Raw genomic sequence first — 23,307 nt, forward strand, 5'->3', positions numbered from 1 at the left:
GCGCGCAAAGCAGTAGCTCTCAATTGGAGATGGATATAGGCCAGCGAGCACGCTGGATAGGCGCTGGGAAATGCGGTCACACGAGGAGCTGCTACAGCTTGTCGATGCATCAAAATTCTCGGAATAGTTTGATCGTGCACCTACACATCCTAAAAAAAAAAATTCAAACACCACTAAACTCAAATATTAGAATCGTTAGTAAAATTAAAACACGCAAAAATAAATTAAAAATTACGATGAATGAAAAACTAATCTAAAAATAAAATAATTAAAAAGATACGAAAATAAATAAATAAATAAATGAATTCAAGTGAACTCAAAAATAAAATATTTTTGTTCTTTTGTTGTTTATATACTTTTTTTTTTTTTTTTTTTTTTTTTATAAAATAACCAAATAAATAAAATAAATTAGATTAAAAATAGAATTAAATGAAAGAAATTGAAAATAAAAAGAGTTAGAAATCGGGTTGCCTCCCGATAAGCGCTCGTTTTAAGTCATTAGCTTGACTCCAAACCTCAATACTTAAGCGTCGGTGGGTGGATCGGAGAGATAGATCGTCTCCAATTTTCCAATAAACGCTCCTTCAGTGTATAGCTTCAAACGTTGACCGTTCACTTTGAACTTGGTGCCATTTTCACTAGCAACCTCAATAGCTCCATGTTCCTTGACTTCGGTGATAGTAAAGGGTCCGGACCATCTAGACTTAAGCTTTCCTGGAAAAAGCCGTAGTCGTGAATTATAAAGCAAGACCTTATCACCGATGTTGAACTCCCGTTTTTGAATTATCTTATCATGAAACTTCTTCGTTTGCTCCTTATAGAGCCTATGATTCTCGTAAGCTTCAAACCGTAGTTCATCTAGCTCATTCAATTGAAGAAGTCTCGCTTCACCGGCCGCTTCTAAATCCATATTGATCTCCTTGACGGCCCAAGTAGAGAGATATTCCATTTCAACTGGTAAATGACAAGCTTTGCCATACACCAACCTATACGGAGTTGTCCCCAACGGAGTCTTGTAGGCCGTGCGCAACGCCCACAATGTGTCATCCAACTTCAACGACCAATCTTTTCGAGACTTGTTGACCACTTTTTCGAGAATTCTCTTGATCTGTTGATTAGAAACTTCGACTTGGCCACTCGTTTGAGGATGATAAGCCATGCCAACCTTTTGAGTAACTCCGTGCTTCTTCAGAAGAGCCTTAAAAGTCCTTTGATGAAAATGGGAACCCCCATCACTAATCACGACCCTTGGGACTCCAAAGCGCGGAAAGATGATTTTCTTGAAAAGCTTCTTTACGACGTTAGAGTCGTTGGTTGGCGATGCAATAGCTTCCACCCACTTTGTAACGTAATCAACGGCAACCAAGATGTACCGATTCCCACATGAAGAAGGGAACGGTCCCATAAAATCAATGCCCCATACATCAAATGGCTCAACTTCAAGAATTCCGGTCTGTGGTAGCTCTTGCCTTTTCGAAACATTGCCCGTCCGTTGACATTCATCACATGCATTGCAAAAGAAGCGAGCATCCTTGAATATAGAAGGCCAATAGAAACCACTTTGAAGAGTTCGATGGGCGGTCGGAATAGCACCAAGATGGCCACTAGAAGGTAAACTGTGGCAATGCTTAAGAACCCCGTGGGTATCCCAATCCGCTACACACCTACGAAACATACCATCGGCACACTTCCGATACAAATGTGGATCATCCCAAAAATACCGTTTAGCATCATGGTAGAATCTCTTACGTTGTTGATATGTCAACTCCGGAGGATGGGACCCACCAACACAATAGTTTGCAAAGTCCGCATACCATGGGGATTGAGTAGACACAGAGAATAGATGATCGTCAGGAAAAGAATCATTGATAGCCCCGTCTGTGCTAGATTGAAATTTCAACCGAGAGAGATGATCTGCGACAACATTCTCAGCACCCTTCTTATCCCGAATCTCCAAATCAAACTCCTGGAGAAGAAGAATCCATCGAATAAGTCTCGGTTTGGCCTCTTTCTTGGCCAACAAATACTTCAAAGCGGCATGATCAGTGTGTATAATGACTTTCGAGCCAACAAGATACGTCCGGAATTTGTCAAGTGCATAAACAACCGCAAGGAGCTCTTTCTCGGTAGTAGCATAATTCATCTGAGCTCCATCCAAGGTTTTGCTTGCATAATAGATGGCATGCAACACCTTGTTCTTTCTTTGGCCAAGCACTGCTCCAACAGCAAAATCACTCGCATCACACATAATTTCGAACGGCAAATCCCAATCCGGAGGCTGAATGATCGGAGCAGTTATCAATGCTTTCTTTATCCTGTCAAAGGACTCCAAACAAGCATCAGTGAACTCAAATGTGGCATCCTTGAGCAGTAATTGAGTGAGGGGTTTCGCAATTTTAGAAAAATCTTTTATGAAACGGCGATAGAAACCCGCATGACCGAGAAAACTCCTCACTCCCTTGACATTCACGGGAGGGGGAAGTTTCTCGATCACCTCAATTTTTGCTCGGTCAACTTGGATGCCACGCTCAGAAATAAGATGACCAAGTACCACTCCTTCATTGACCATAAAGTTGCACTTTTCCCAGTTCAATACCAAATTCACGTCAGAACAACGTTTAAGCACTTTAGAAAGATTATGCAAACATACATCAAAGTCAGAACCATAAACACTAAAATCATCCATAAATACCTCCATGATATCCTCGATGAAGTCAGAAAAGATGGCCATCATACACCTTTGAAATGTAGCAGGGGCGTTGCACAAACCAAACGGCATTCTGCGGTATGCAAAAGTTCCATATGGACAGGTGAACGTCGTCTTCTCCTGGTCGTCTGGGTGAATGGGAATCTGAAAGAAACCTGAATATCCATCCAAATAACAGAAAAATTTGTGTTTTGCTAATCTTTCTAGCATCTGGTCAATAAAGGGGAGGGGAAAGTGATCCTTCAAGGTAGCCGTATTCAACATTCTATAATCTATACACATACGCCAACCTGTGACAACACGAGTGGGGATAAGCTCATCCTTATCATTTTTAACGACCGTTGTCCCCCCCTTCTTAGGAACGACTTGCACCGGGCTCACCCATTTAGAATCTGAAATGGGATAGATGATGCCCGCATCAAGTAGTTTCACTACCTCTTTTCTCACCACATCTTGCATATTAAGATTCAAACGACGTTGTGGTTGTATGCGAGGGCGGTGATCTGCTTCCAAGTTAATTCTATGCATACAAAAGTCAGGACTAATGCCCTTGAGATCGTCAATGCTATACCCGATTGCCTTTTTGTGCATACGTAGCACGGTCAGAAGCTTAGAAAGCTGGCTATCGTCGAGTGCAGCATTAACGATCACCGGAAAATCCTCATTATCATCAAGAAATGCATATTTAAGGTGAGATGGTAATGGTTTTAGTTCTACCTTCGTTACCTGTGGCTCGGAAATAGAGCAAACAGTTGCCAATACCTCAAAACCATCGACCTTCTCAACTTCAATTCCATCTAAATCCGAGATCAAGGAATCAATCTCACAATCTCCTTCCCCTTTATGGGCTTCCAAGGTGAGAGTCGCCAGCAATAGATCATCATACAACATTCTAGGAATGTTGTCTAGAGAAATCTCTTCTGCAATATCAATCCTGCAACAAGTATTCTCAAGCATAGGAGACTTCACAGCATTGGTTAGATTAAAAGTAACAGTATCATCACCAACACTCAAAGTAAGAGACCCAGACTTGACATCAATAACAGCACCTGCAGTACATAAAAATGGCCTACCCAAAATTATGGGGATTTGACTATCCTCCTCCATATCTAGCACCACAAAATCAACAGGAATGTAGAATTTTCCCACCCGGACAGGAACATCCTCCAAAATACCTAAAGGATATTTTATAGAACGATCTGCCATTTGCAAAGTGATTTGCGTGCATTTTAGTTTTCCCATATTCAACCTATTACAGACAGAAAGGGGCATGATAGACACACTTGCACCTAAATCACATAATGCTTTATCAATGAACAATGCACCTACATGACAGGGGATGGAAAAACTACCCGGATCCTTAAGTTTGGGTGGAGACTTATTTTGCAATATGGCACTACACTCTTCAGTTAGAGCGACTCTCTCCACACCACCATAATCCCTTTTCTTAGTGATCATCTCTTTCAAAAATTTTGCATAAACAGGAACTTGAGATATTAAATCAGTAAAAGGGACCGTTACCTCAAGATTCTTGACCATTGCCAAGAACTTACCAAGCTGTTGATCAACCTTAGTTTTCTGCATCCGGTGAGGGAAAGGTAACTTAGGCACAATAGGGAGAGAATCAGAATTCTTCTCTTTCCCCTTATTTGCACCAACATCATCAGCATTACCAACTTCCAGGACTTGAGGCTCTGCATCAATTGCTTTCCCTGGTCCATCTGTGTTCTCCTTAGCAAGAGTTGCATCATCAGTGGGCATCGGGGGTCCATTATATTTAGTGCCACTTCTAAGAGTGATAGCATTGGCACTTTCTCTGTTCTGGGGCGGAGTAGGTTGCCCTGGTAGTGTACCCGGTTGCCTTTGAGACAGAGTGTCAGCAAGTTGAGCAACTTGATTCTCCAACATTCTATTCTGATTCTTCAACTCTTTGATGCTCTCATCATGGTTCTTTTGAGCTATCTCTGCGGTCTTCTGCATATTTGCAATGAGCTTATACAGATCACCCATGTTAGGCTCTGGAGTAGCACTGCTCTGAGGGGGTTGTTGATATCCTTGATGCGGGGGCCTATTAAACCCCGGGGGAGCATTATGTGAGGCTCCTTGTTGAAATGGAGGCCTAGCAACATGTGGTTGAGGTGGATGGAACTGTGGTTGCGACCATTGTTGCTGGGGTTGAGGATTCTGAACATTGTTGCCCCGATATGAGAAATTTGGATGATTCCTCCAACCCGGATTAAATGAATTGGAGTATGGGTCATTGGGTTGTCTCTGTTGAAAAGCATTCACTTGCTCCAATTGCGTAGTATCCTGTAAACTATAAGAGCACTCATGACCAAAGTGACCTTGGATGCCACATACTTCGCAGTAAGAAGTTGTCACTGGAGCTACACTAGACATAGCATTGATACTCATTGGGGGTGTACTAGACTGAGGAGCCTTCAAAGAATCGATCTTCAGGTTCAAGGCTGCCACTTGTGAGGACAATAGAGCATAAGCATCGACATCCAATTTTCCCTTCTTAGATGTGGATCTGGTGGTGCTGTAATGGTTGGCAGCTAAGTTGGCAAGAAAATCATAACCTGCATCCACTTCTTTGTCAAGAAAAACACCCCCAGCAGCAGAATCAACCGTGTTCTTTGTTTCATCTTGCAAACCATGGTAGAAAATCTGAACCAAGAACCATTTTTCAATATTGTGATGCGGACACGACCGCTGCAAAGCCTTGAATCTATCCCAGGCTTCTCGAAGTAATTCACCAGGTTCTTGAGTGAATGTAGTTAGCTTATGCCTTATTTCAGCAGTCTTGGTGGGTGGAAAGAATTCTTCTAGAAAGGCCTGTGAAATAGCACTCCACTCTGTCTCCTTGACATCACTCAACCATGTCTGAGCCTTATCACGAAGGCTAAAACCAAACAACATGACTTTCAATTGGTCTTGAGTGACCCCTTGATGCTTGATAGTACCACACAGTTGGTTGAACCTCTGCAAATGGTTGGTGGGTTCCTCAGATGGATGGCCACCAAATTGACTTTGTGAGACCATGGAGATTAGAGCGGGCTTGATCTCAAAGTTGACTGCATCAATAGTTGGCATTGTGAGCCCAGTCGGAACACTATTCGAGGAAGGAACCCCATATGATTTCAGGGATTTAGACATCGTGTGACTCGGTGGAGTCTGTGAGTCTTGGGACCCTGACTGCTTCTTCTTTTTCTGTTGCTTTTTTAGTTGACGAAGGGTCTTTCCAAGATCGGGATCGGGAGGAACCAAGGTACCCGTTCTGGCAGACCTGGGCATAAACAACAACGAAAGAAAACGCAGTGAGATTTGCCTCAATTGGAACTGAGAGTTCCAATGAGACAATGGAAACAGTTCAAATAATCAAACTAAAACTAATAGAATATAGCCGTCTCCCCGGCAACGGCGCCAAAAACTTGATGAGTTAAAAAGTGATACCGCAAGTGCACGGTGTCTGTTGTTAGCAGATACTTAGCAAATACGGGTCGATCCCACAGGGAGACGAGTTCTATTAGTTTTTGCCCAATTATACGAACTATTTCAATAACGAAAGTTGATTTTGGATATTATTAACTAATGAAGCTAAAGCAATAATGTAAATGTGAACTTATCAATGAATTAAAAGGTCTAGGGCGTCTGTTCGGTTCACCATGCTTATACCAATCCAAGAACACAAATCAATCTATAAATGAATAAACTAAGCCGAGTAATTAAAGTACATGTTAATCCTACGGTCGGGTCTTAACACTTTCAATTCAACATATGCAGTACGGTCGCTAACATAATCAGAATTGCCGATTGCACTAAGCCTCTAAAAATACGATCTTTCGATTCTAATTCCTATTAGCTAGATAATCAATTCATGAAAGTGGCCGATAACATGAATCAACAATTAAAACAAATCAATCGGAATACTCAAGCAATAATCTATAAATTAACGAACTTTATGCATAATAATCATGGTATAAACATGGCTTCCCTTACTTAGCCCTAGAGTACGACTACTCGCTCATAATTGAATTAATAAACATGATAGAAATAATAAACATGAATTTCATAATCAAAGGAAAAATTAAACTAAGGAACGAAAACAATAAGAAAGAATAAATTAAAGCAAAAGAAATTATGAAAAATACCTCTATATTGATTAATTGAATGGAATGAACTAGGGTTCAATAATGTGTAGAGAGAGAAATAAAACTGAGCGTTTTAAAAGAATTCTAGGAAAAAATAACATGAGGGAAATTAATTAGTTCCCTTGAGTATTTATATGCTCCTATTTTCTAAAATAAAAAAATTAAATAAATATGAAAATAAAAAAATAAAAGTCGTCGATGATTGGTCGATGGAGCGATGATGTGGCAGCCAAACCCGAGCACGAGCCGCGCACACGGGAAGATAGATGGCGAGGCATGGGCAGCGAGGGATCTCGCGCACCATCCCTCGCTGGCATCATGATGAGCGACTAGCAAGAAGGTAGAGCAGCGAGGGAGCTAGCGAGCCATCCCTCGCTGCCCTGCGCGTGTGTGTAGCAAGCCAAGCGACGAAGCTATAGGCAGCGAGGGAGCTAGCGAGCCATCCCTCGCTGGCCTAGTGAAGTGCAGCAAGACAAGACGACGAAGCTATAGGCAGCGAGGGAGCTAGCGAGCCATCCCTCGCTGGCCTAGTGAGATGCATAGCAGGCCAAGGCGACGAGCAACGAGGCAGCGAGGGAGCTAGCGAGCCATCCCTCGCTGGCCTAGTGAAGCAAGCAACCATGAAGCGATGAGGCACGACGATGGATGTAGCGAGCCAACGATAAATGTCATGCGAGCCAACGAGGGATCTTGCGAGCCAACGAGGGATCTTGCGAGCTATGCACAAGCGATACATCGATTTAATCATCCCCGGAAAACTCAATTCTCCGATCAAACACTTCGTCTCCGACTCAAACCATCCGGTGATCATTCGTTCAATAATGGAATTATACCTCTATATTGATTAATTGAATGGAATGAACTAGGGTTCAATAATGTGTAGAGAGAGAAATAAAACTGAGCGTTTTAAAAGAATTCTAGGAAAAAATAACATGAGGGAAATTAATTAGTTCCCTTGAGTATTTATATGCTCCTATTTTCTAAAATAAAAAAATTAAATAAATATGAAAATAAAAAATAAAAGTCGTCGATGATTGGTCGATGGAGCGATGATGTGGCAGCCAAACCCGAGCACGAGCCGCGCACACGGGAAGATAGATGGCGAGGCATGGGCAGCGAGGGATCTCGCGCACCATCCCTCGCTGGCATCATGATGAGCGACTAGCAAGAAGGTAGAGCAGCGAGGGAGCTAGCGAGCCATCCCTCGCTGCCCTGCGCGTGTGTGTAGCAAGCCAAGCGACGAAGCTATAGGCAGCGAGGGAGCTAGCGAGCCATCCCTCGCTGGCCTAGTGAAGTGCAGCAAGACAAGACGACGAAGCTATAGGCAGCGAGGGAGCTAGCGAGCCATCCCTCGCTGGCCTAGTGAGATGCATAGCAGGCCAAGGCGACGAGCAACGAGGCAGCGAGGGAGCTAGCGAGCCATCCCTCGCTGGCCTAGTGAAGCAAGCAACCATGAAGCGATGAGGCACGACGATGGATGTAGCGAGCCAACGATAAATGTAGCGAGCCTACGATAAATGTTTTGCGAGCCAACGAGGGATCTTGCGAGCCAACGAGGGATCTTGCGAGCCAACGATAAATGTAGCGAGCCTACGATAGATGTCTTGCGAGCCAACGAGGGGTCTTGCGAGCTATGCACAAGCGATATATCGAGTTAATCATCCCCGGAAAACTCAATTCTCCGATCAAACACTTCGTCTCCGACTCAAACCATCCGGTGATCATTCGTTCCACCTCCAAACACTCCGAAAGCACCCAAATGATTGTAAAATCACCTGAAATATCAAAGAAAACACAAACGGAGCGTAATAGAGTACAATAACGACGACTTATGCAATTATGACTCTAAATGCAACTAAAATGAGACGAATGCCTAGAAATGCAACCTAAATGAGCCTAGAATACCCTATATAAATATGATTCATCAGCCGGTTACGTATGCAAGCAAAAAATCAGCGTCCAAGGAAAATTTTGAAGGAAAAGAAGAGAAAAATAGCGAAAACCGGGGTGGCAGGTTCCCAGAAACCTGCCGGTTTCGCAAGGAACAGGAAACAAATTCAAATCCGAAAACCGGCAGGTTTGTGAGAACCTGGCCGACCGGTTTTCGGGATTATGGAGCAAGCCAAGGATAACTTCAGCGAAAACCTGGGGGGCGGGTTTTCCGAAACCGGTCGGTTTCGAGCAAAGCAAAAGCCTATTCTTTTCGCGAAAATCGGCCGGTTTCCGCAAACCTGCCGGTTTTCGGGTAAAAAAATCGAGGCAAAGAAGATCAGCAGCTTTCCACGGGCTCTCACACACCCAACTCATCATCTCCCCCAATTTTTTCCCCCAAACTCCATTAAACCTCAAAACCCTAACTCTTCAAATCCTCATACCACCTTCATTACTCCATCAAATTGCAATTTTCTTACATCAAAATCATCCTCATCCTTTCCTCTTTCATCTATTGGTATCAAATTTTCATATTTAACTCAGATTTTTGAAAGAGGAATTTCACCTAAAAAGCTAGAAAAACTCATCCATGGCACCAACTAAAAGGGCAAGGGCAGAGGCAAGTACGAGTAGGGCACCTTCACCATCTCCCGAAGTGCAGCTTGAGCAAGAAACCACTTACCCGGATGTGGTGTTTGCGTCCTACGACCAACAACGCCGGTTTAAGAATCTCAAAGGTAAACCCATCCATCCCACTCGTTGGTTGCATAAGGAGAGTCTGAACAAGTTAGGCATTGATAAAGAATTGAAAAAACTATTTCAACATGCTGGCTTAGGTAGAATGTATGACATTTGTGGTAGAAAAACTTATGCACGTCTTACCCTCGAATGCTTGAGTAGTTTCAATGTAATAAGAGCACGTGGTAGTGAAATTACACATGTATCTTTCCGTTTGTTCAACCAGAACTGCCAATTGACTATGAGAGATTTTGCCCGAGTGTTTGGTATGAATGTAAGCGGACCTAAGGAACCCCCCTCACCCTACAATGTTTTGGAATTATGGAACACTTTAACAGGGGAGGTAAAGGAGGATGTGCAACACCTCCATGCCACTTCTTTTCAGCACCGTTTGCTTAGGGTAGGGCAACGGTTCTTCGGGTTAACTTTCTTTGGGAGATTTAAGCCTCACAATGTCCGGAGTACTGAGTTGATGATTTTGGGAAGTTGGGTGTACAGGGGAGCTAATTCTTACAAGATCAATGTAGCCCACCACATGGCCCTACATTTTCAGGCTGTCGGGAAGCAGTCATCCACCCGCCCCATTGTGTTGGGAGGCATGATCACTCACCTAGCTATGAGTGTAGCTAATTTTGTTCAACCAGAGACTGGGCATGTTGAGGGTGGTAATGCCATGACATTTCTCTATATGGAGAGGCAAGGGTGGATCAGGCCCGTAAACCATAATTTGGCACCTGGAGAGATTCAATGGATGGTTAATGGGAAGCCTCTTTTCACACTGCCTAATACTACTCTCACAGCCTTTCTCCCCGACCAGGCTAGCTATCTTTATGACATCCCCGCTGAGCAGGCTCCTGGTAATGTTCAGCAACCTATACAAGAGCAAGCCTATTTCAGAGATGCAACACGAGCTGCAGGCCAGCCTGGTGAACCCGGCCCCCTAGACCCAGAGATCATTTATGCTAGATTCCGGCAGCTAGAGGTCAACCAAGACGCTCTCACTTCCCATTTCAATCGATTTGAGAGTCAATTGTGGGGCCGATTTGACCAACTTGAGAGTCACTTCGAGAGCCGATTCGATCACTTTGAGAACCAACTGGCGAGTCGGTTTGCCCATGATGGTGGGCAAGGGAGTTCTGGTGCGGTCCGAGCGGTGGACAGGTGGGTGGCGATGATAATGGTGATGATAATGATATTGGTAACGATTCCATATCCCTTTGAGCCAATGAGGACATTGTCCGATTTAGCTTGGGGGTTATTTGCTTCCTGTACATATTGGTATGTTTTCCCTTCTTCTTTTCTCTCCTCTATTTATTGTTTTTTAGTGTGTGTGTGTGTGTTTGCTTGCTTCTTTAGGATAATTTTTGCTTTGATAATTTTTGCTTTGAAAAAAACAATACAAAATACGTGTTGATCAATGAGATTTAGACAATTAATTCCCTGTGCCCCTTTGGTTCGAAATTGTATTTTGATGATTCAAACTGATAAGACAGGTGAGCATCATGGATTGACTGTTTGATGTATGAACTACAGTTATATTGACTCTTGTCAAAGGTCAACTTTGTCCCACTTTTCATATGTATAATGCTGGATTGTGGTTAGCTGTGAGGTTTTGAGCCTTAATTTTTCAGAGTGCTTAATTCCTGGTGTTGCATTGATCTGAGTTTTTGGTTTTTCGACTATTAGTATGCTTAACACACTTGCACTTTGCGCATGATGAAAGGCCATTCTTTAGGAAGCTTTCAGACGATCTTAGATACATCTGTTCCTGCTTTTTCTTTCCCATGTTTAGCCTTGACCATTTTTTTTTATTTAACTCCACAAAATATCTCTTATTAGCCCCGTTGGTTACTTATCCCGAGTCTAGCTTGGGGGAGCTATCATTTGTTAGTATTGGTTCTTTTTGTTGAGATGTTTGGCTTTAAAGGCCTAGGTTACTCAAGGTTGTGTTTCTGTGTATATGGGAAGTTAGCAAGGAAAGCGGTGTAATCATTAGTTGGCACCTAAAGTTTGTGGTTATGGGTATTATAGTTTGTATATATCTAGCTATTCATTTTCGTCGTTACAATAAAAAAAATAAAAAAAAAAAAAAAAAAATGTCATTTATTTTGTAGTATTAGAAAAGCAAGGAAAAGGGTAGAAGTTGGTTCATACTTCGAAATTTGTTGATTACTTCCTCCCTTATGGTTATATTTTGGTTATTGATGAGTTAGTTTTCGGAGATGATTTCGTCGGTATCATTGGTTGTTTTTGCTCCCCAAGTTAGACTTTATTACTCTCACATATCCAGAATATTCCTTACCCCTTGTTTATACCCGGCCAACGTTACAAGCCTATATAAAGACCTTTTTGATCATTGTGCAATGTGTGTATAACAATAGGTTGAAAATAGTCGTTTATCAAGGGCCAAAGAGCATATGCACATTTCGAGTCGACTCCGGTGTAGGTCGAGTGTTTAGGAGAACCTTCAAACACACTAGTGTTGTGAGTTGGGAGGGGCTACTACTCATTCGGTAGTATGCATGCTCATAATGGGAAGGTGAGTGAACGGGCCACAATTGGTTCGCTTAGCCCGCCACAAAATGAGAGGGGTGATTCACTTGGTGAGGCCCGAACTTGATTTTATACGTATGTCTTGTGAGCCTTGCTTGAACTTTGTACCGGTTTGATGTGTAACTGTGGGGACTAGAGATTTCGGTCATGATATTTGCTTGCCTTGATTTGACTCTTGTTTTATCATCATCTTTTTGCGTAGATTTTGGGGTGAGTTAATCGTTTATGTCTCATTGATGCTCCTTGCTTAGGGACAAGCAAAGATTTAGCTTGGGGGAGTTTGATACACTCATATTTTATATAGTTTTTACCCCCGTCCCGTATGCACTTTTCATCTCATTTGAGCTCTTCGGAGCCTATTTTAGTGCTAATGTGTGTTGTGTAGTGTCTTGTTAGTTGCAGTGCTGTTTTTGATGATAATTGGTCTTTGGAGGCCCGTTTCCTATCACTCTTGGATGACTACACGGATGCCGAGGCATTGCGGGATGATCTAGCCAGCTTCAAAGGGGCCACGAGCGTCAAACTTGGCCCAAAGGATTTAGGCATGGGCCTCAAGTTCAAACTCAAGGCAAATGCGTCAAAATGTTCTCAAAACCTGTGGCCCCGGTTTTCGCAAACCGACAGGTTTTGAGGAATGAAGAAAAGATCTTTTAGGTGCGAAACCGGCAGGTTTTGGGAAACCTGTGACCCCGGTTTTCGCTACCTGGTGCCTTTGGAGTGCCTGACTTGGCCGAAAACCGGCCGGTTTCTGGAAACCGGGGTGCCCGGTTTTCGGTCCCAGTTCGTCCTTTTTTACTTAGTTTGCTCCGTAGGATTAAGGAGGGACTATATATAAGTAATTAGTGTTTTAGGAGGTTTCTCTCTCCGTTTTTCCGTATTATGATTGCTTAGTTTAAAAACTTCAATTTTTATTCTCCAAACACTCAACTTTTATTTAATTAAAGTTTCAATCTTTCAGCTAATCCTTCGTTCTTCGTTTTAGGTATTACTTTATTTCTTATTTTATTATTCAATTTCAGTCATGTTTTTATTTAATATGTTTATTTGGTTTAATTTAAATATGTATGAGTAGTTGATTTTCTAGGGTTTTGGGAATCCGTGAATGAATATGAAGGGATGATTAATTGTTTTTGATTGTTGGTTTAGTTGTTAATTCCTATTGATTTCTCCTATTTACTTTGCTATTAGACTTGCGCAGGTTTGATTGTATTAGTTTGGCAATATCAAATTAAGACTCGAGATATGCAATTTGATGTTTAGGCTTGTTTTAATAGGTAGAATTGGGATTAATACGTAGCGAGAGCCCGTTAATTCTAAGTATATGATTAGTATCGATTCGAGAGACCATGCTAGTCTAATTAACTGTTTTATTGATTATTATCAATTGTTGTCATCCTGGAATGTTTTTCATCGGTGAACCTATGCCCTAGACCTTTTAATATCTGATTATTCCCTATTTTATTATCGTCCTAGTTTTATTATACAAATCAATCTATATTCTTTTTTCCCAATAGTCTAGAATTGTCGATTAATAGTAGAAAGAACATTGTTTCCCTGTGGATACGATCTCTGCTTCCCTTGCTATATTTTTAGTTGGTGAATGTTAGGTTTATCTTTGATAGGAGTGCGATTTAGCCTGTCAGGAACATGGATGGTATTGAATTGCTAGCAGCAGCATTTGTACTAGAAGCATTTCCAGCGACATTTAAAGGATTCCCAGCCTTTGCGTCATTGACTAGTGATTTCACCTGCAATCAGGCCAGCGTTAACATGCTAAAAACAAAACAGTTTATAAAACACACACAAAGTTGCAAATGTAATTTCAATAGCCAGCAAATGAATTTAGGACAAGTTAAAGAAAACGGAAACCGCGGGATATAGTTTAGCAACTAAACCTGAAGAGGCAAGGTAAAGTTGACAAAAAAGGTAGAAACTACCACAACATATCAAATTGGATTTACAGAGTTCTTCACTTTCTATAGATTAAAGCAAAAAATTAAAGGAACATTAAAAAAATTGCAGAACAAATCGGTTTGCAGAACTGGTGATAATTGGTGATAATTTACAAAATTAACAAAATTGGTGATAATTAACAAAATTTAGAAATAACCTAGCGTTGTCCAGCGGTAGGCGAGCCGGCGAAAGTGGCGGTGCGCGCGAGTCTTTGCCCAGGAGAGGAGAGACGGCGGTTGTGGGGTGGCGGCTTCCGGAAGTAGGCGAGTTGACAGTGAGAAGCAGGGGGAGAAACGCGCAGGAGAGGCGGGGGGCTTGGAATGGCATCCACAACATGGCGGTGCTTTGGGGTGGATGGTGGTGGGGAAGAAGCAATGAGAAGCAGGAGATCGAGTGAAGTGAGGGAGACAAGAGGGAGCAGCTTAGTGTGAAATGTTTTGTTTAGGATGCACTTTTCCAAAATTGAGGGAAGATTTTTTTGTTTTTTTTTTAACCATCAAAGGTTGCACTTGTAATATAAAGGCAACCTTTGATGAGCCACCTATAAGGATTTTTCCTCTATTGTTCGTAAGCGAAATTCACCGACAAGCCCAATGATACAAGGTCCCGAAGAAAATTCCAAAGAAGACGAAGATCTATAAAATCAGAAGAGTAATGCCTGAGTTTGAGAGAATCTTGAGGAAGCAGTGTGAAATAAAGTTTTGAATGAAGAATTGGGCTAGATATTTATAGGGAGGTCACCCGAAAAACGCCTAAATTTCATTCAGTTCTGCACCGCATGATCAATTGAAGTTGAAAAGACGATCGACACTTGTCATAAATGCACAAGATTCAAATTGCTTTTTTGAATTAAAGGGCGGGACTTTTGGACTTCAAAACCGTCAAGTTGTATATGGATACCCATTTATTTAAAATTAAATGAAATGGGTCTAGGGGCATGTTATTTTGGTGCCCAATTAACTACCAATTGGGCCTGCTGCCCAAAACAACATAAACCAACACCCAATAAAGGCTCTATGCCCTATTTAAGCGGCCTAAGGCCTAACGATATGATAATAAATGCTCTAGTTGCATTTACTACGCAAACACTATATATATGCCACCTTAGCGCTTATATAAAGGTACGTTCATTTATTACCTACACACTCACAATTCTCTAGAGAACTATCTCTAGATCCGAACCAAGTACTTACTTAGGCATCGGAGGGGCTTTCCTCGGAAACACCCTCGAGGCTAGTAATCTTACACTTGTGCAGGTGTTCTTGGAGTCCATACAATCAAAGCAAGCTAGATCTTCCACATCAACGAAAGGACCTTCATCCGAAACCCATTGTTTTATACCCGGAACATTTATTATTGTTAGGTTGCCATATATAAAACAATAGTGGTTTTAGATATTTCCATTTTACTTTTATTTTATTTTATTTTTGTAAAATGATTAAACTGGTAAATAAACAACTGATATTTCTTTCAAATTTCAAATTGATTGAAACAAAAAAAAAAATATTATATATCATGATAATGTATTTCTTCTCTTTATATTTTGTTGTGAAATTCGGTTTGAGTGGAGAGCAAAGTGATTAATGAACAACAAAAGAAACAAAAACGGAAAAAATGAATAAAACTATTGTATTAAAAACGAGGTGAAAAACCAAAAAAGTGTAGAACCAGATCCAGCGAAAATGAAGGCTAATATGTCAATGCGTGTTAACTTTTATGTCCAAATGCCACATGTGTTAAATTCTGTATCCAAGTAGGGTTGAGTAAAACTATCTGAAAATCCGAATATCCGATAATCCGATTCGTATCTGATCCGATTTTTTGGATATCCGATCCGAAAATTGAATTCGGATCAGATATCCGATCCGAAAATTCAAATACCAAATACCTATTTGGATATTGATTTTCATTATTTCGGATATCCGATATCCGAAAAATATTCGAAATAAAAATAAAATCTAATGCAATTTATTTTTAATTTTTACAATGTGAACAACTTATGAAGTATATGCTCCGTAACACGTTAAAAGTAAGCAACACTAGAATCTTGTTTAACACTAGGGCACAATTAGTTGTTTGTTTGAAATCGTCGATTTATATAAATTTTTCGGAGATTTTAGCTCTTGTACTTGTTTTTTATACAAAGTGAGAATTTGTGTATTTTTGAAATACAAATCTCCAATTCATAATAAGGAACTTTATTTCTTTGTTTTGGATAGTGAACGGTGAAATCCTAACACTTACTCCCTCCGTCCCGAAATACTTGACCTGTTTTCCTTATCGGACCGTCCCTTAATACTTGACCTGTTTCTAAAAATGGAAATATTCTAACAATATTATATTATTTCTCACTCCACCCCTGTTAACCCACCTACCTCCTACTGAAGGAAATAATGCCCTTGGTCCAAGTATGCATTCTATGTTAAGTCTAATAAATGCGGTTCAGTATTAATTAACAAGTTAATAATTCAGTGAGATCAAGTGAGCTGAATGCCTAGCTAGAGGCCGCTTCAGTTCAAGTGGAATTAATGATATTAATCCACAGCTTACTCTTGACTGAACCCGTAGGGTCACACAAATAGTACGTAAACGGATCAAGTATTTAATGGCATTAAATACTCCATCTATGAATATTCGGAACCGACGGATCTTGGTTTCAGTGGGAGCTAAGATCGTCACAGGCAAGAAATGAATACTCCGGAAACGATGATATTGCCGGAAACGGAAATATGGATCGTATCGGAAATATGAATATTATCCAAGTCGTAGATGTTGCCGGAAACGGAAACATGGTACGTATCGGAAAATATTATTGGAAATGGAAATATTACCAGAATCGGAAATATTGCCGGAAACGGAAATATTGTCAGAATCGGAAATATTACCGGAATCGGAAAATAATTCCGGAAACGGAAATATTAAATATTTGTTCGAAACGGAAATTAATTCCGGAATCGGAAATATTGAATATTGTTCGTATCGGAAATAGATTCCGGAAATGGAATTTTAATCGGAAGCGTATCGTACGAATTAGCATCGGACGAGGCCTGCCGGACGAAGGCCCAGCACGAAGCCAGGCCATCGCCCAGCAAGCACGCACGCCACAGCCCAGCGCGCACAAGGCCACGCATGCGTGGGCCGCGCTGCGTGGGCTGCTGCTCGCATGCGTGGGCAGCCCTTGTGGCTGCCGTGTGTGTGTGAGTTTGAGCTCATGCGAGATTCCTGAATCTGCAAGAGTCAGTGTATGATTAAATGTCTATTCCTATTGGATAAATTGATTAAGTAGAATTCATGTAGAATTCTAATTCCAATTAATTCGCATCCTACTAGGATTACGATTCCTTTTCCATAACTCTATAAATAAAGGCCTAGGGGTCATAATTTATACATAAGTTTCAAAGTATTCAAAAGTGAGTTTTTTGAGAGAAAATTCAAACACCCATCTTGCCCCAAAAGTGCCGAATTTTCTGAGTACCTTAAGGGCGATTCTAGTTGGTCAATCTTAAGGCGGATCCGGACGTGCTGTGGACTATCTACGGAGGGACGACACTTGGAGTCCTAAAGACTTGTTCTTGTTCGGTTCGGGCGCAGCTAGGGAAGGCACGCAACAAAGAGTATGCATCTAAACTATGCTAAATGATTATGTGTAAATAATATGTTTCCTGGGTTAATGGTTGTTTCCGCATGATCTATGTAATGTCATATGTATCATAACCTAACACCTACTCCATACAAAAAATAATTAAAAATTCAACCCCTACTCTCCCACAACCACACCTCTTAACCCACCTCCCACTAACTACATTAAAATAATACCTCACTATCAACTACTACCTATTAAATTAAATAAGTCAATTCAAGTCCCTTAAACTCTGTGCCGGTCAAACCGGGTCGAGTATTCCGGGACGGAGGGAGTATAAAGCTTTGAACTTCTATTACTATTCACACAATAGTCCACTTACCATTATGCCCCCATTTTGTGCCATAATTATGTTTTTGTCTTATTCTTATCAATAGTATGAGGACAATTATACCCTTGGTCATATATCTACCACGTGTCTCCTTTTTTCTTTTCTTTTTTTCTATTTTGCCTTTTCTTTCTTCGTTTTCTTGGGAACTCGATAACTCATTCCACCGAATTTCTCGCATCACTCTTTCTAACCTAGCTTTCTTCCGCCCTATTCTCGTCTTTGCTATCAATGTTGCTTGTGGAATGCTACATTGTCAATGACACAAATATTGTAACCGTATGTATGATTTCATATTATTAATTACATGCAAATCGAACTTTAGCATTGTTTTTATAGCATTCAACGTAAATTTGTAAATGTTAGTATTTTACGTAACATTTCTGTAAACTAAATTTGTATACCTTGGGGGATCGTGCGCGTTAGCTCACGGTCCAACAACTAGTTACAAGTAAAAGTGAGAAATTGATGGAAAACAAAGTTAAAATTTTTCAAAAAACATTAAGAAATTGGATATTGGATATCCGGGATACCCGATCCGAAAATTTTCAGGTATCGGATATTGGATATCCAAAACTTTTCGGGTCAGAAACAAATATCAAATTTCACAATTTTCGGATGCTCACCCCCCAAGTGGCAAAAGAGTGTTAACCTATACTTCCTTCCTTTTTCTTTTACTTGCACCATTTAGGTTGGACACACAGATTAAGAAAAATGGTAAATATTAAAATTGCCAATATTTTTTTTGGGTGGAATGAGCCATAAATGGCAATGTAAGTTACAAATGGGAGTAGTGGAAATCAAACCTGAGACATATCGTACACAGGCCCTCGGTCTTAACAACTAAGTTGAGACTTAATTGAAATCAAAATTTCCCCATAAGATAACAAACAAAATAGAGGAAAAATATTAGGTCGTAATGGTAATTGTGAAATGTGAGTAAGGGTATTTATAATGTGGATATACCAAAAAGCATGTAAAAACATATAATAAAAGGAAATGGTACGTGCAAGTAAAAAAAAATCATAGGACGTATAGTCATATGGGCAATTGGCCAAATAAAGTCCAAAAGAACTCAAATCATCACAAGTATTAAACTTTAGCTAATTGGTGCTTATTCTTGCGTGGATTTGGTCGACAATAATATTAGTGTTGACCCAAAGTCAACATTATCTTATAGCGACCCTTTTATATACATAGTGAGTCTAGTTACTTTTTGTTTTGTTCGATAGTGATTATAATAAATTAAACACCAATTTTTCTTAGCTATAGTAACCTATTTTTGAATCAAAACGATCTTGTTTTTTTTTTTCCTTAAAAGTGAACCTTTACTTGTAATCACGTCATTTAAGTACAACTTTTATTGAATACATCAATTTTGTTATTTTTCATAATAACTTTCATAATAAAATAAACTAGGTTTTGAACCCGTTCCACGGACCACGGACGGACAATTATATAGGTGAAATTTGAAAGTTAAAAATTAAAATATATAAATTAGATGGTTAAATAATATTGAGTGTTAAAAAGGGAGATGAAGTGGAAGAGCGAGGTTGAATGAATATATGAATTAAATGGTAAATTGATGTTGAGTGAGGAAGACGAAGTGAAAGACATGTTGAAGCTGTTAAATAATTCGTATAACAAACTAACAAAAGGAAAAATTGGAAAGAAAAAAAAATTTATGGTGAAACATGAATGTGTCATGGGTCATGTGTCATCTAATCATTTATGGTATTTTTTTTTTTTTTATAGATGTATAGATTAGAAGCAAGTTGTTGGCTTTCTTTTTAGACACCATCCACAATAAATATACTATGTAATCTGTATTATTGATCAAGTCTATTTAAGCACTACTCCCTCCGTCCCTTTTTGTTATTTACGTATTCCTAGGGTGTCTCATTTTATTCATTACATTGATTTATTATTATTATTATTATTATTATTATTATTATTTTAAATAACAATTTGTGTATTTTGCCTTAATTAGTTCAAAAAAATAAATAAAGCGATATTATTGGTTGTTAGATTATTTAGTAGATTGAAGTCCTTTATTTTGTTTTTTAATGAAGAACACAAGTTGTTTTCACTTTATCCAAAAAAGACATTAAATGAATTTTGAATAAAGTAAAAACATGATTAATGAATGAAATAATTTGCATTTTAAAAAAATATTTATCCTAATTAATTGTACTTAGATCTCGTGCATGATACCAAACGTAAAGACAAATGGGTCGGGGGGTCGGGGAGTATACGCTAACCATTTATCGGGAAAACACTTTTGTCACAGCCAGTATGAAACGCATTTCTGTGCTCCCTGCATAAGGTGGTATGCCAAAATCAATGTAAGGTGTGTCAAAATCAGTTCCTCATTTATCATTTTACCCAATTTCTCAGTTGCTCTATACTATACAAAAAATAAAAAATTAAATGCACACACAATATGTACAATAAATTTATTGTACAAAAGAAAAACTTTTATCCATTTTTTTTATAATTTTTAATATGATTGATTAACTTTATATTATCAAAAAAAATTGATAGATAAATATATTAATAGGTTGGTTATGTTTATACTACTTAATACTTACGTCTCACAATACTTGCATCAATTCAATTTTTAGTAACTTTTTTTTGGTATAATGAACAATTACTCTTTATTTTTTTTTCCTTTATAAAACATATTTTCTTTTTCAGATTTTCTCTTTTCTCTAATCACTTGGGTAGAAATGTCCAACTTCAATCATGTACCCACTTTATTGGTTATCGTACAAAAAGAAACGATGCAAGTATGGTGAGATGGACGTAATGTATTACTAGTGATTTTTAAATAATATTTTTTCTTAAAATAAAAAATTAAACACTTTTAAACAATTTGGGGTTAATTGAGAAATTTCAAAACAATCCCCTTGATTTGCATATCAAGTGGCATTTTCGTAATTACAATAAAAACATATACAATCTAGAAATTGCGATGTACAATATATTTGATATTTTAAAAAATAAAAATAAAAATAAATAATTTTAATATAAAAAGATATTGTATATCTAAATAGGTAAATTGTATATTTTGATAATTTATTTATGAAAATACCCCTTAATATATTTACTCGTCAATCAACGGGATTGACTGGGCGGAGCTCGGGTTAACTTTCGTTCTATGTTCAATAAATTACGCCTTTAAATTTTGGTAAAAAATAAATAAATAAACATAAACCCTAGCTAAGCAGCATTTCCCCCTTCCTTCTCTTTCCAGTCGCGAATCCTCTGAACTTCAAGCAGCAGTAGCTCTAATTCCCTGCTGAGAGGAGAGAGAGATAACAATGGCGGACAAGGCAGTTACTATCAGGACCCGCAAGTTTATGACCAACCGTCTTCTTTCCCGGAAGCAATTCGTGAGTTTTATAATCATATCTCCAATTTGCTGTTTTTAGGGTTTAATCATATGTTTGACGTTTGTTTTGAATTTGTTTCAGGTAATTGATGTTCTTCATCCTGGTCGCGCTAACGTCTCTAAGGTCTCTTGAATAAATTTTTTTGCAAGTGTTGTTTTTTTGTAATGAAAATTTTCCGAATCTGTAAACTCTTCAATCCCAATTGCTTTTAATTTCTTGTGGTCTGCCTATCCATCTCTAATTAAGTATTTATATCTTTGATTTTTACTTCGATTAGAGTTAATGGAGGATATACATCTGTACATAACAAACAATTCCGGATCTACAATTTTTCAAATGGCTTACTAAACGAATAGTGGAATTCGCCGCTATATGCCTATGTGTTTGAGTAATCCTGTTCAATTTATTTCTAAGTGGAAGTTTCCATGAATCATGAACATCCCCACTGTAATATAGTAAGTTGCCTTGCTAAACCAATTTGTAATTTGTCTCTGGACTCCGTTGATGTGTTATACTGTGTACTTCATTTAGTAAATGTTTTGAATTACACTACATATTTTTAAATTTGATGATGGATATATGCCTGAGGTGGGTTTGTCATGGTCATATTCTAGAAACGGAAGAGATGTTTGATTTATAACAACTCTTGCTGATTTTATTGCTGTATATTTAGCTCTTTTTTAACAGATTCAATCACGGGCTCATGGTATTTCCACTTGTATCAGAAGGTTTACATGTCAACTATGTATGTTCAACTTGTTGGTAGAGTTTCTTTGTTATCATTGAAAATAACAAGTGTTCTTGTTTTGATTGTATTATATGATAAATCTTGTGTTTGCGTGGAAATCTAGAGTTTGTGCAACTCACTTTGTTACATGGGGTTTAAGCTGCAAACTTTTTTGCTGGTGGTTTCATATTCAGTGGCTGTGCTATGGTTTGTCCTTTTGCAGTGTTTCCTTTTTCTCAATATTCTGAGCTCTTTCCTGATTGTTTGCTTGTATACTTTTTGATGAACAAATTTCAAGTGTTTCCTGTCGTACCACCGATTGTTACTACTATTCTATTTCTCCCTTACAATCTTACAACTTAAATCTTTAATTTCTCTCATGAAGGCGGAATTGAAGGACAAACTAGCTAGCATATATGATGTGAAAGATCCAAATTCTATCTTTGTGTTCAAGTTCCGTACTCATTTTGGAGGAGGTAAATCAACTGGATTCGGATTGATTTATGATTCTGTTGATAGTGCAAAGAAGTTCGAACCCAAGTACAGGCTGATAAGGGTAAGTATGCTGTTCCATTTGTGATCTTTATACTTGAAATTCCATTTGTGGTGGCAGTAAATGAGTTGCCTGTTTTGAGTTGCTGAGTGATATTACCGCTCCTATTTTTGCTTGGTGCAGAATGGATTGGCTACCAAGATTGAGAAGTCCAGAAAACAAATGAAAGAAAGGAAGAACAGAGCTAAGAAGATCCGTGGTGTTAAGAAGGTAGGAGAATGGACTTGCATTGTTGTTTTGGCTGATGGCTGTGATTGTCTAACTCCGATATGAGCCAACGCTATCAAATGTGGCTGATACTCTTTTTTATTTAAGTCTTTGTAAATCCCTGGCTTCTAAACTTCTCTATTTTATGTTTCTTTAACTTTGTCACATTTATTTCTTTGGCAGACCAAGGCTGCTGAAGCTGGAAAGAAGAAATGAGGAAATGGTGATGTTGAAAATTTTGCTGTTCCCTTTTTGGCGCATCTTCATTTCCTACTGTCCTTGTCCTTGATCTTCTCCCTGTTTTTGTTACTTGTTTACTCTAATTAGTCATAGCAACTTTAGTGAAAGATTATGAGACATCGAGATTTTCAAATGTTGTAAAACTTCATTAAAGAGCTTTATTAAAATTTTGACTGGTAA

General features: G+C 39.0%; 2 protein-coding genes and 1 non-coding gene across 3 annotated transcripts; 2 read left to right on the forward strand and 1 right to left on the reverse strand.

The window, feature by feature from the left end:
- Window positions 1–523: 523 nt before the first annotated feature.
- Window positions 524–5,629, reverse strand: LOC130463501 (uncharacterized). The gene is made up of 7 exons (XM_056832647.1): window positions 5,467–5,629; window positions 4,997–5,289; window positions 4,108–4,891; window positions 2,998–3,996; window positions 2,693–2,835; window positions 1,341–2,578; window positions 524–1,208 (listed from the first exon to the last, which is right to left on the reverse strand). The coding sequence occupies exons 1-7, from the start codon at window positions 5,627–5,629 to the stop codon at window positions 524–526; spliced, it is 4,305 nt and encodes a 1,434-aa protein (XP_056688625.1).
- On the forward strand, window positions 5,400–5,505 carry LOC130464661 (small nucleolar RNA R71). The gene has a single exon (XR_008925025.1). It is a non-coding gene; the product is annotated as a small nucleolar RNA R71 (small nucleolar RNA).
- Window positions 5,630–21,207: 15,578 nt separating the features above from the next.
- On the forward strand, window positions 21,208–23,307 carry LOC110785908 (40S ribosomal protein S24-1). Its single transcript, XM_021990427.2, has 5 exons — window positions 21,208–21,400; window positions 21,482–21,523; window positions 22,513–22,683; window positions 22,804–22,890; window positions 23,071–23,307. The coding sequence occupies exons 1-5, from the start codon at window positions 21,329–21,331 to the stop codon at window positions 23,101–23,103; spliced, it is 405 nt and encodes a 134-aa protein (XP_021846119.1). The 5' UTR covers window positions 21,208–21,328; the 3' UTR covers window positions 23,104–23,307.

The sequence above is a fragment of the Spinacia oleracea genome, chromosome 6 (assembly GCF_020520425.1).
Source record: "Spinacia oleracea cultivar Varoflay chromosome 6, BTI_SOV_V1, whole genome shotgun sequence".
Classification (NCBI taxonomy): Eukaryota; Viridiplantae; Streptophyta; class Magnoliopsida; order Caryophyllales; family Amaranthaceae; genus Spinacia; species Spinacia oleracea.